The sequence below is a fragment of the Rhineura floridana genome, chromosome 17, assembly GCF_030035675.1.
Source record: "Rhineura floridana isolate rRhiFlo1 chromosome 17, rRhiFlo1.hap2, whole genome shotgun sequence".
Taxonomy (NCBI): Eukaryota; Metazoa; Chordata; class Lepidosauria; order Squamata; family Rhineuridae; genus Rhineura; species Rhineura floridana.
This window is the reverse complement of record NC_084496.1, coordinates 22292767-22306811: the sequence shown is the minus strand read 5'-3', so window position 1 is coordinate 22306811 and position 14045 is coordinate 22292767. Positions and strand designations below refer to the sequence as shown.

The 14045-nt window shown below is 43.8% G+C and overlaps 1 protein-coding gene across 5 annotated transcripts in view; it reads left to right on the top strand.

Annotated features, from left to right (window-relative positions):
* GRIN2A (glutamate ionotropic receptor NMDA type subunit 2A) overlaps positions 1-14045 on the top strand; it is a 212238-nt gene that overhangs the window by 152839 nt on the left and 45354 nt on the right. For all 5 annotated transcript variants that reach the window (XM_061599547.1, XM_061599545.1, XM_061599544.1 and 2 more), the window contains 2 exons: positions 5195-5309; positions 11543-11748. In XM_061599547.1, the coding sequence (XP_061455531.1) occupies positions 5195-5309; positions 11543-11748 (321 nt within the window). The remainder of the gene's footprint in view (positions 1-5194; positions 5310-11542; positions 11749-14045) is intronic.

Genomic DNA, 14045 nt, shown 5'->3' with positions numbered 1-14045 from the left:
CATTCATATGGTTTCTTCTATGGCTGTTAATAGTATGGATGGAAGGATTTCTCACTTTTCCCAACCTTAAATTCAGCTCTCCCCATTTCTGCAGCACTTTGTGATTTTTTCAAAAACAAATCTTCAACGTTTGCGTGTGAATTTCTTTTTGTGTGAATCAACACATTAGTTGTGTGCACTTTTGACTAACGTTCACATTTTGCAAGCATTGTCTCCTAACAGAGTGAGTTTTCACTAATATACTCATTTTCATGCACGCTTTCCCCGAATAGATGCATTTTTGTAACCACTGTTTGGCTGGTGGACAGCCTTGCAAACTCTAGCTAAGTGCGAATCGTGAAGGATAGCTGTGGGTTGGTTCTATTGTTTCAGAAAGCGTGACTTTGACATATTCCTCTTTAAATTCAAACTCTATTGAAATCGTCTCCTGTTCCTAGTTAACAGTCACGATGACCAAAGTTGCTTTGTTCTTCCAGCACCTTGTCAGAAGGCAGGCAGTGCCACCCGGTTCTTTACAAAACTGGGGGTGACTCTCTTGATGAGCCACCGAAACGGTGGTGACAGTCTTGGCTGCAAGCAGCCCTTGAAGAACTGAACCTGGAGGTAAATTGGAAGGACGGGGATTTCACACGCCACAACCCTCTAGTTTCAGCTCACCCTGAGCTTGAACACCCATTGGATATGCCGACCAGTCCTGCCAAATCTTTCTTCGTATGAACAACTCCCCAATCTCTGGAATCAACAAAGAAACTGCCTTCCTGCATCATATACCTTGCAGCATACTTGGCTGAAAGCATCTGGGAAGTGTGATTAAGGAGATCTCAAGAAACCATGAAATGAGAGATTGTCTAAAAAGGTATTAAAATAGACTAAAAATGTAATACTGAACGAATTCCATGAGCCCCAAAAGGGGTTGGGGGGAGAATTACAGTGTGGCTGGTGCCCATTGGGATTGGTAGGGTGCAAGGCAGGGAGGCTGACAGCAGGTGGTGCCAGAGCCGATGACAGGCAGATTTGGCCGTATTCTCCTTGCTGAGTTCTACAAAGGCAGCACTGAGATGACGGGGAAGGAAACTGACAGCCAGGGCCACCCCCTTGGACTGGTTGTAAGTAAGAACACAGGCAGGTGGGGGCAGGCTGAGAGCAGACTGAGGTTGGTGGGGTACTGCTCCATTTAACCTTAATGGCCTATCCTCTATCCGCACTTCATAACCTGAGGGGTATTCTGGGTTAAAAAAAATATGATGCTCATCAGCCAGTGGCTGGGATGAGGAGCACCATGCTGCTGGGAGTAAGGGTGCTTTCACACATGCACTTTATTCCATTATGCTGACCATTTCTTACCTGGTAATCTACGCATTATATTTGAGCTTTCACATGACATACCGGGTAGCTCCGGAATTCTGGTGGAATGTAGTGCAAGTGTAGCACTAATTTCTCCAATAAATGATACCAGAAATAATCCCTTAGCAAGGCTGGGAACGTGGAAGGTCGTGGGAGTGTTTCGCTAGCTGCCGCTGCTCACGTGACAGGCATCCCAGCATGCAGTGCGTTCCCGCCCTTTAGTCGCGCAGGTTTTTCCCCCCCCCGATGAACATTGTACCGGTATTCTGGCATCGGCGCAGATAGCAGCAGCGTTTCTGACACACCCCTGTGTTGATACAACTAAAACAATTTAAAACGTCAGATCCTAAAGGGAGAGGTGACGGGACAAGATCTTAGACCTCCTACACAGTGGGGAACAGTGTGCGTGGGTGAGGGACGAAAACAAGCAGTGTGAAAGACAGTTGTGCAAAATGCCGCTATATCGGCTGAAAAAGTACTGTTCCTTATCGCAAGAGGTACTGCAGGGTGAAAGGGATTTTAGAAATCGGGACAGAAGCGCTACCCTTTTAATCCGTTAAACTAGTGCTATTAGCCCCATGTGTGAAAGCAGCCTAAGTTGGCTTCACCCAGAAAATCACCAAAATAGCTCCCCATTTCACAACCAGTGAATGGATGGCGAAATGGGGGTTTATTCTGGCTCAACTTTTTTTAAAAAAACAACTAGTGACAACCTTTCGTAGAGAAATCAGACCCGGTCTCAGTCACTCAGTGCAGGGCCAGGTCTGTCATTAGGCTGAATGAAATGGCCATCGCAGGCAGTAGGTGCTGAAGCGGACAGAGCAGGCAGTGCCTTGCATCCTGTCCTTCACCCCCTGAGCTTCCCTGCTGCCCTTGGGTGCCGCAGAAGATGCTGACCATTTGCTGGCGCTGAATTGAAGCTAGTTAGCTTTTGTACATGGAATGAGAGGAGCCTCCGTCTTGTCTTATGTCTCAAAACGTCATGCTGGATTACTATAATACAGGGGAGGGAAACCTCAGGCCTGGGGGACATATCTGGCCCTCTGGGCCCCTCTATCTGGCCCTTGGAACACTCACCAGGCCACACCCCCTTTGCCCCACATCTTTCCCCGAGGCCACACTCCTCTCCGGCCTTGCTTCACACCTTCCTTGTGTATTTTTGTCTGGCTGGATGATGTCCTTGAACTTTGAGAACACAGAGAGGGGTAGGCAAGTGTGTGTAGAAACGAATCTACTGTACAGAGGTGATATTTGTTCCTCCTGCCATGTTTGCTTCTGGCCCTGCCCACCACTGGCATGTGCCTCCCCCCCCTCCCCAGAAACTTGCCCAGAAGGGAATATGGTGCTTGGGCTGAAGAATTGGGAGGAATAGCTAAATACCCTGGCAGAAACAAAATTCAAAGTGATCTTGATAGCCTGGAGCACTGGGCTGAAAACAACAGAATGAAATTTAACAGGGATAAGTGCACAGTTGTGCACCTAGGAAAAAGAAACTGAGTGCACAGATATAAGATGGAGGATACTTGGCTCAGCAATAGTTCAAGAGAGAAGGATCTTGGGATTGTTGTTGATCCCAAGCTGAAACTGAGCCAGCAGTAAAATGTGGCTGCAAAAAAGGCAAAGGCTATTTTAGGCTGCATTAACAAAAGTATAGTTTCCAAATCATGTGAAGTACTTGTTAGCCTCTGTTCAACACTGGTTAGGCCTCATGTTGAGTACTGCGTCCAGTTCTGGGCACCGCAGTTTAAGAAGGATACAGACAAATTGGAAGAGGTTCAGAGGAGGGCAATGATGATGATCAGGGGACCGGAAACAAAGCCCTATGAGGAGAAACTGAAAAAAACTGGGCATGTTTAGCCTTGAGAAGAGAAGACTGAGGGGAGATTTGATGGCACTCTTCGAGTACTTGAAAGGTTGTCACACAGAGGAGGGCCGAGGTCTCTTGATCATCCTAGAGTGCAGGACATGGAATAATGGGCTCATTTTACAGGAAGCCAGAGTTTGGCTGAACATTAAGAAAAACGTCCTGTTAGCTCCGGATGGCAGTGGAACCAATGACCTAGGGAGGTGATGGGCTCTTCAACACTGGAGACATTGTAGAGGCAGCTGGACAGTGATCTGTTGAGTATGCTTTAAGTTGGATTCCTGCATTGAGCAGGGGGCTGGACTTGATGGCCTTATAGGCCTCTTCCAGCTTTACTATTCTACAATTCTTTGATTCCATAGCCCTGCTGCAATGTGTCCTACATGGGGCTGCATTTAAAAGCAGTTCAGAAACTGCAACAGGTCCAAAATGCACGCACCAGAGCATTGACTGGATCCAGACAATTGGATCACACTGATTCTTGACCATTTTCATTTAGATGCCCCTTTGTTTCCAATCTCAGTTCAAAGTGCCCGTGTTATTGCTCTCAACAGTCGAGGATGAGGATAGATTAAGAACTACCACCTCCCCTATAAACCAGCTTTATAATCAGCTTCAGAAGCCCTGCTTTGTATCCTATCACCATATATGATATGTCAGTACCAGAGATGGCCTTTTTGGTGGTGGAACCCAAATATTGGAATTCCCTTCCTGGGGAATGCTTTTATTTTGCTTCAAAACATCTGAATGAGTGATGTTTATAAGTCCTTGACATTTGTAAGCTGTTTCGGGGTTTATAGAAAAGCCAGCTAAAAATCTAAACAGATAATAAATCCTCATCAGATCCCACTGAGTAAAGAAACAACAGCTACGGAAGTGGGCACAAATGTATAAAACTTGTTCCCCCCCCCATTATTTCTGCCTCCCTGCATACTGGCATCATGCTCTTTACCTAGAAAGTCATGCAAGCGGTTTTATCAACCTAGATCAGAATCATTTTCATGTATTGTAGATGCATCTGATCCCTTATGCTTCACCTCGATCACTGAGATCCTCTGATGGGGCACTTCTTGTGGTTCCCCATGCCTCTTAGGTTTGGCCAACCTTACTAGGGACTGAGCCTTTAGTGTGGCAAGTCCTGCCCTGTTGAACTCCCTGCCAGTAAAGGTCTGGCAGGAATCATTCTTGCCTTCTTTTAGATGTCTCCTAAAAACTGTTATTCAGACAGGCCTTTAAAATGTGTGTATGTGTTTACTAACCAGTATCTACTGATGCTTTTAAATAAATAAGTTATCTTCAACAGGCTTCATTTCATATCATGGCCCACATTCAAAAGCACAGGCATCTCTCTATGGGACACAATGCAGATTTAAATCCTGGATGTGCATTGCATGCACAATTAAGTTAATTGTGCATTACCTTTGTTTCCCTTGCAGGGAATATGATAACTATTTTCCACTGAGGCACAGTTTGGCCTCTCCTTTTTTGAAGCTCTCGTTGTTATTGTGAAGGAGCGGTGGTCTTCTCAAATATATTGCCTGTCTGGGACACGTCTATGCCCCAGCAAATATGTGACCCTTTGCACCAGCAGAGCAAAGTGGTGGATACTCTCCAAATGGCTTGCTCATTTCTCATTGTCTAACTTATTAGGCAGAGGGATCAGAAATGGCAGGCATTTTCAAAACTGGGCACATCTGCATAATAGTTTGGCTGCCTCCTCAAAGAGTGGCCTCCTTGACCCTTCAGCTCTGCAGGCTTTGGCTGAAAATTCACGCTTGCCGAGGAATTGTGTCGCCAATCTTAATGGGAATAATTCTCAGGCACATACATGGCGGGTTTGATTTCGGACAGAAAAGAGGGGTTGTATAGCAAAGAGAGGATTTATGGTGTGTGTTTCATCGGAGTTAATCCAACTACTGTATTAGCTCGCTCATTAGCCATTGGACAGCTCATTAATTTGTCTTTGAACATTTCCTTTCTTTCTAGGTTTATGATGAATGTGACCTGGGAAGGCAGAGACTTATCCTTCACCGAAGATGGCTACCAGGCACATCCCCGACTGGTGGTCATTGTGGTAAATCAATCCCGGTCATGGGAGAAGGTAAGGCAAAGGCCCCACGGGGTTCTGGGGTGGGGGAAGGAGGGAGGAAACCAATCCATTATTCCTTTTCTGGGTTTTATACGGAGCACTGAGTGGATACAAATTTGCTTCGCCTTACGGTTTTCATCAGTGATTTTGTGCCTTTTCCCACCCTTGACTTTTTCACATTGCACTCACAGAATATGGTAAACTCCTCCCTCGCTGCTCTTGAAGCTGCAGACTGGTGGGGCGGAAGGCAGGGAGCCCGACGGAACCAATGGCAGGCAGAGCCAGCTCATTCTAGTTTTGCCCCCATTCTCTGCCCTGCTGAGTTCTACAAGGGCAACACTGAGACTGAGGAGGAGGAAGCTGATCAGCAGTCTCCCCTTCTAGACTGGCTGTAGGTATGAAAGCAGGCAGGTGGGGGGCTGGCTGAAGGCAGAGTGGGGTTGGTGGGGCAGTGCCCCGCTGCTCCAATGGACTAGCCTTCACTGCCAGCAGCCTCTAGACCAGAAGTGGGGAACCTTTTTCACCTTGAGGGCCGCTTTCCTTCCTAGGCAACCTTGTGAGGGCCACATTTTAGTGGTGGGCGGGGGCCAGAGGCCAAAATGGGTGGAGCAACAAATGTAAATTTTACCTTTATACAGAGGCTAGTTTTTACACACACTCCCTGCCCAGCCCTCCATCCAGACAAACAAGGACGAATTCGAGCTAGGTAAAAACACTTGGGGGGTGAAGAAGTGCGGGTGAGGGGCGGGTAGCCTGGAAAGAGAGGGTGTGGCTTGAAGAGCGTTCTGCAGATCAGACAGAGAGGCCTGGAAGATTGCATTTGGCCCTCAGGCCTGAGGTTTCCCACCCTTGAATTAGGCATTTTGCAAATATGCCTTTAAATTACCTGCAACATGTAACTAGTCCCTTAGACTCTCTCTCCCTCCCTCTCTCCAAAAAAGAGAAGGAAGGTATTTGGTCTGAGAACGGTTCCAAATGACATGGAAAGGCTTGGATCTTAACTTGATTTAGCTCTCAATTTATTCACTGCTGCAGCACAGCAGTCCCATCTGTAAAAAGCTGGTGTCCTTATTAATCTCATCTGTAACTAAATGGAGAGAGGAGAGAGGGAGAGGGAGAAAGAGAGAGAGAGAATGCAGAAGTGAAGCAGAGTGTTACTGGTCACATTTGATCATTTCTATATACCACTTACTGTATAATTCTTTGCCGGAGTCACACACTCTCAAAAATCCTTTCCTGTCGTGCTCAAGGGCCGTTTTAACTTTTAGAGGAACGGCAAGGTTTTCCATATGGGTAGCAATTAAACCAGGAGAGCATTAATTCATGGTAATCACAATTCTTGGTGCATAATAGTGGTAATATTTAAGAATGGTGGAGAGGAAGGGGAAAGCAAAGCAAAGGTTGTCAAGGGCACAACATTGTTTAAGAGGCTCATTGATGAGTGGGTCAATGGATAATGATTTGAATGTGTACTGCCTTCAAGTCGATTCCAACTTATGGCGACCCTATGAATAGGGTTTTCATGAGGCTGAGAGGCAGTGACTGGCCCAACGTCACCCAGTGAGCTTCATGGCTGTGTGGGGATTCGAACCCTGGTCTCCCAGGTCATAGTCCAACACCTTAACCACTACACCACATTTAAATTCAAATCATTTAAACATGCAAAATAACAAGGGCAGGGGGGAGGGTATGAACCTGGATTGATCTATTTGGGATCTTCTTGGGCTGTGGTCAACTTCCCTGAAGGCAGCTCAGGAGCCAGAAAAGGCGCAGAAAATGGAAATCAAGCCGATCAAGTCCTTGAAGGAGCATCTTCCTTGCAAAGAAAGGCTAAATCTGGGGTAGGCGATATGGTGCCCTCAGATGTGGTTAGACTCCCTTCATCCCTGACCATTGGCCATGCTGATTGAGGCTGATGGGAATTGGAGTCCAACAACATCTGGAGGGCACCATGTTGCTTACCCCTGTGGTAAATGCTAGGGCTTTTCTTAGTTGTGAAAGAGGCTACCTATGCACTATACCTTTAGAGTGGTGTCATACCACCTTAAACAGTCACGGCTTTCCCCCAAAGAATCCTGGGGGCTGTAGTTTGATAAGGGTGCCGAGAGATGGTAGGAGATTCCCCTATTCCTTTCACAGAGCTACAGTTTTCAGAGTGGTTTAACAATCAATCCCTTTTCCCAGGGCTCTCTTTCCCAAGGCTCCTTTCCCCCTTCCTGGCAGCCAGCCTGCCTGCCTGCCTTTCTTGGTTCCTGCTTTGCTGTCCCCTCCTTGTAAAAATTGTTTTTTCTTGCGAGGCCGCCCAGATCTCACCTTTGGCTCAGATGGAGTCAAGGAGCAGTGAGGATGCTCAGGACTTGTTCACCCCCCATCTCTGGGGCTAAACGTGTGTGCCGGCGTCCTCCCTTTCTTCCCCCTAGATTCCATCCTCCAAGTCTCTCTCTCCAAGATGCTGCGGCAATGCATGCACGCCTGCAGATGCTTGCAAGAGAGGCAGGTGTGCTTATGTGTGATCTCTCTTCTGCTCTGCTGTCATTCCCCAAGTGCATGCTAGCCAAGTAATCAGTTCTGATGATCATCCCAAGGCCTAAAAGCACTAACCCCCCTCAATCTATCCACCCTTTTGTCTTCACAAAGTAGCATCCCCATCATGACCATATTATCATTATCATTATTATTGTCATTGTTTATTATTATTATTATTATTATTATTATTATTAAAAAGCTCCGCATATTGGCTGAGGCTGGGGTGCACATACTGCAGCTGAAATGTATTTATTTATTTAATTATCATTGCATTTCTAGCCCACCTTTCCTCCAAGTTGCTCAAGGTGGTGCACATAGCCCCCCCCCACTTTCCATTTTATCCTTACGCCAACCCTGTGAGATAGGTCAGGCCGAGAGACTGTGTCTGGCCCAAGGTCGCCCAATGGACTGCATGGCTGGGTGGGGATTTGAACCTGGATCTTAGTCCAACACTGTCACCCACTGGTGTTGGGAGATAGGACTGTACATCTTCAGAATGTGTATGTGCGGGGAGAGGGATACCAATTTGATTGGACCTTTGCATTAAGAAAAGAAAGCAACACCTCCCTGTGTCCAGGGAGCTTTGGAGATGTGATTTTGCCATGCACCATTTTTTTCAATTAACAGAGACTAAAATTACAATTAGCATGTGGGGGGGTCACACTTTTTTTGCACTTACAAAGGGGGTCCTGTACTCATAAAGGTTGGGAAGCACTGATGTAGTTCACCTGGAGGCTCTTGCTTAGGTCTTGCACCAGTTTCATTTGTCGTTTTTTCTCGCCCTCCTGTGCGGCTGGTATGACGAGGGTGAACGACCATTGCTCGGTCTCTTAATATGAGCTGCTAAATGAATAACTCACTGTGGGTATAATATCAGTACAATTGGCATTTGATATTGTTTACTGATCTACTGGTACGTTTTATGCTCATTCACACCATTGGTGTGATTTAAATGAATTGTTATTGTCAATGGTAGGGTATCATTTTTTTTTTAAAAAAAACCCCACATTGTTATGGCTTGTGCACTCATATTGTCTTCCGTGAACTGCCTCGAACTCAATGCATTTATGGAGAGTGCAGTATGCAGATAAAACGACTTTGACTCTGCGCAGGACTAGGCCAGTGGCTTGAATAGTCCAGTCCCCTGTCACCAACAATGGCCAGGTATAACAGGGCAGTTTTATACAATCAGAGAGATTGAGCAGTAAAGCTTTTCTGGATCCGACCACTTCAGGCTGCTCATCAGGGAATGGAGGAAGGTGCATAGCTGAATATGTTCCTCACAAATGAAACTCTTTGTGCATAATAAAGAAAGCCAGCATGCCAGTGATAACTTTTCAATCAATCCATCTCCTTGATGGCTTAGCTTTCTATGTAAAAGGAGCTCTCCACCCCCCTCAATATAAAGGAGCACCTCCATTAAGATCCACACCCTGAGATTGCTCATTTAGGTCCCCAAAGCTGATTGCTGATCCAATGTAGCATTTTAATATTTTAATATTTTAACATTTAATATATAATTATTTTAATATTTAACATCTTAACATCTTTACCAGTTTAATACTTTTTTAACAGTTAATATTTTAGTATTGAGTTTTGTACTCGTCTATGTGTTTATTATGTTTTGGTTTTTGGTATAATTTTTCTGCATTTTTAGTTGTTTGATAATGTTTTAATTGTATTGGATGTTTATATGTTGTGAACCGCCCAGAGAGCTTCGGCTATGGGGCGGTATAAAAATATAATAAATAAATAAATAAATGTCAAGGGTATATTTTCCAGAGCTTGTAAAAGTTACTTTTTTGAACTAGAACTCCCATCAGCCCAATCCAGTGGCCATGCTGGCTGGGACTGATGGGAGTTGTAGTTCAAAAAAAGTAACTTTTCCAAGCTCTGGTATTTTCTATCCCAATGAGATTTCCAATGTATGGTGAACTGACACTTTGACCTCAGATAACATTTGTGTCTGTGATGTCAAAAGAAGTGTGCCCAAACACCCAGAGCCACAAAACACTGCTAATATTGGCTGGGATAGTAAATATACTCCAATGCATTTCTGGGACATTTTATGCCCCTGGTGTGTTCCCCCCCCCCAAAAGGAAAACAGTAAGTTTTAACTGGCTGAAATCTGGGGACGTTGTATGGGTGACAATTGGTGGAAATGTCCTAGAAAGTCTCCCCTCTACTTACGTGTAAATTGTACAATGAAAACTGTGCCAGGGGTAGGTGTTTGCCCCACAAAATTGGATGACGTTTTCTTTTGTACATTTTATAGCCACCTGTATCCGCTGCTCTGGCCCACTTCATCGCCAGTCTAGTGCCTTAACCTGATTAACAATATAGCGTTGACCTCCCCGAAATGGTTTCCTTCTGGTAATTACTCCTTCCATTTTAAAATGAACATAAAAATGGACACCCCAGGAAAAAAAGTCCATTGTGTTTCTTAGGGAATGCTTAAAATGCTCGTTGGAGAATGAATGCCTGTGCTCCTAAAGTGGAAGTGGATCTATGAATATCTTTTAGTGTTCAATAAAGGGCAATATTCATTCCAGAGGACTGATTAGCAGCCTTGCATTGTGTTACATCCTCAGGGAGTTTTATCCTTTTATAATTTCATTCCTTTCTAGACTGGCCAATGAAAGCTGCTTTAGTAGATTGTCTTTTCACTCTCTTCTGCTCTTAATTCTGATGGTTCAACAGGGATTCCTTGAGTTGGTCTGTGCAAAGAGTGGATAGAAAGCCTTGAACAATCATGTCTGGAGATAAACCTCTATCTGTGTCTTATCAGAAGTACACAGGAAGCTTTCTGCTATTACAGACTACTTTGCCCACCTAGCCCAATGTTGTCTACTCTGACAGGCAGCAGCTCTCCAGGTTCTCAGGCAGAGAAGGGTCTTGCCCAAAAATGTATACTTTGGTGAAAATTCATGTATTTCTTTCTTATTTGTACTTACAGACTGTGCTTCACTTTGAGAAGGACCACACCATACATTTAAAGCACATCCAGCATGATTTAAAGCACATAACATCTCCCAAAGAACCATGGGAACTGTCGCTTGTTAAGGCGCTAGGAATAGATCACAGTTCCCAGAATTCTTTGGGGGAAGTCATGGGTTTTAAATGTGTATTCGATGTGCTTCAAATGTATGGTGTGGATCTGCCTCAAATGGACCTGGAAGGCTTACAAAAGTGTCATAATTTACAGGTTTAATTAAAATAGTAAAATAAAGCAAAACTACCAATAATGAAATAATAAGATACCAATACAGAATATCTATCTATCTATCTATCTATCTATCTATCTATCTATCTATCTATCTATCTATCTATCTATCTATCTATCTATCTATCTATCTATCTATCTATCTATCTATCTATCTATCTATCTATCTATCTATCTATCTATCTATCTGTCTGTCTGTCTGTCTGTCTGTCTGTCTGTCTGTCTGTCTGTCTGTCTGTGAATGTTATTTATTAAAAGTGGTTTGCAAAAATGTGTACATTAGGTAAACATCAGTATAAAATGCATATATTGGGCAAAATATGCACAAAACTGGCATGTGTTTCCATGTAGATGGCTTTTTAAAAAATAAAATAAAATTGCAGACTGATGAGGCAACTGCACTTTGGACTGGAAAAATGAGGGAGAGGAACACTGACAGATCTGCCCATGCTTAGATCAACTGTTTCTCAGCCATCTTCACATGTTCACATTGCAGGTGGGGAAATGGGAAAACAAAACCCTCAGCCATAAGTATTCAGTGTGGCCCAGGTTCAATTCGTTCAATGACAGCGACCCAGATAACAACCATCTCAGCATTGTCACCCTGGAGGAAGCCCCCTTTGTCATCGTGGAAGACATGGATCCTTTGACCGAGACTTGCGTGAAGAACACAGTGCCGTGCCGAAAATATGTCATCATTAAGTAAGTCCATGACTTCCCTGGTGCACCCCACCCCACTCATCAAAACACCATTTTCCGAAGGAGTATCTTTTGTCAGGCCTTGAAAAGCCAGAGCCAAAGCCCTTCAGCTTGAGAGCCAGTGGATCAGCCCTCAGCTTTCTCCGCTCCAAATGACAACTGAGCCTCATCAGAGCTACTGAATCCAAGCCCCCCCCACTGTTTTTTAGAGGTGGCACCATATTTGTGGAATGTCCTTCCCAGATAGGTATGGAGGGCATAAGGAGAGCTCTGCTGGATCAGACTAAAGCTCCATCTAGTCCAGCATCCTGTTCTCAGAACGGCCAACCAGAAGCCCACGGGAAGCCTGTAAGCAGGACCTGAGCGTGACAGCTGCACTCTCCCATCAAACACTCTGAGCGTTTAGGAGAGAAGTTAAACATTTTTCTGTTTTCAGTGGCAAGTCATTCGTGGCTTCACTTTCTGTTTCTCTTAATTATACACTGTTGTAGCTTTATTATCCCTCAAAAAAAGGTCTTCCTTGTTTCCTGTTTCTACAGGCTGCTAGCTTTACAGTTTTTGCTGTTTTGGGGAGATAACCAACTAAGTCATACTCAGAATTAGGGATGGAGGAGAAATTATATGCATTTCGCATTTAAAGCCAAATATACCAAATTTGCACTTTCCAAAACAATATGAGAAACGGAAACACAGCTATCCTTCGAAATTCACCCATATCCAAAATTTTGCAATGCAGTTCTCCAGGCAGGCAATGTTTACAGAAGTCCATATATTAGGGGACAATGTGCGTGAAAATGAACATATTAGTGAAAATAACTTACAAAATGCGTATTAGGAGAAATTTTCATGAGGATTTTTTTTTAAAAAAAATTGCAAATTGCTGCAGAAATGTGGAGGACTGAATTTTAGATTGGAAAAATGGGAGGAACCAGAATTGACAGATTCATCTGTCCCTACACGTGGGTTAAATAATGGATGTCAACAAGATTCAGTTACTAGCGGATTAGTGTAGATCTGCCACTTATAGGATGGTGTTATATTTTGCCATTAGCCATGAGTGAAGGAAACTGACAGATCCTTCCATTGCTGTTCAGAATTTTAGATTGGAAAAATGAAAAATCTGAAATGGACAGATCCTTCCATCTCTGCTCAGAATAGTCCTTGTACTTCACTTGTTTTAGGCTGAGTATGACATTTCAAAAGAAAAAAAAAATACCAGCATTCCAGTTAGGGATGAAGGACAAATCCATTTAAATGGATTCATAACAAGGAATTTGATGGTTCCAACCTAGTTGCACTTTGCTTGCATCAGAGGGCCTCTTGGGTCAAGTGCCTGCTTTATGTCTGAACCACTTGTTTTGTCTTTTTTAAAAGAATTCCAAACAAATTATTTGCAAAATGATAACCAAGAACATATATATTTATTTGTATAATGTATATAAAAGAGTCAAACTCCCTGGGGTACTATATTTTTGCAACATATTTTTTATAAGTGCCAACACGTAAGTATTTTTATACAGTTATATGCATTTTTGTATTTTATGTGCTGGTTACTTTAGGAAACCTGTACTGTTTATGTGTTTAATATTCTAGTATAATAATGCATATAATATACAAGAATTGCTTGCATTTTTAGTGGAACCAGTAAAAAAAATAACTTGTTCCTTGTTGAGATCAAAAAAGCGAGATGGGAGTTAGAAACAATCCCTGACAATAAATTCAGCGCTGAGATGTTCAGGGAATTCCATCCCTAATACCAATAAACAGAGTAAAATTGCAGCTGCAGGAATTTTTCAGACTCTGTGAGATATTTTTCTGATGTTTTGTAACTGTACTTGGGCTTCAAGAAAATAACTAAAAGAGCTGTTCCTGAAAGCAAATTTTATGATAGTGTACCTGCCCTTTCTCCTTTGGGATTTTGCCATGCTGGCATTACATTTTTGTTTGCTTTTGGAAAAAATGAACTGATTAAGAGTTTCAGGAGAGCATTGCTGGATCAGACTAGTGGTGTAGTCATCCGGGATTGCAGCGGGTCATAGACCCTTTACTTTTTTGGGAGCAGGGTCCCAGCCAGGTCCCTATATATGAGCCAATCAGCAAGAAAGGGGAGCGTGTTAGCCACTGAGAAGAGTCCTTGTCCTTTTGTGCTGATTGGAACCAATTAGAGTGAAAGAGGTGAGTCAGCCACGGAGAAGACTCTTCTCAGTTGCTAACACACAGCCACCCTTTTCATGCTGATTGGGTGCTAGGGGCATCTGTTGTAATGGTGTGTAGACTCGGAGATGACTCGGAGAGCAAGG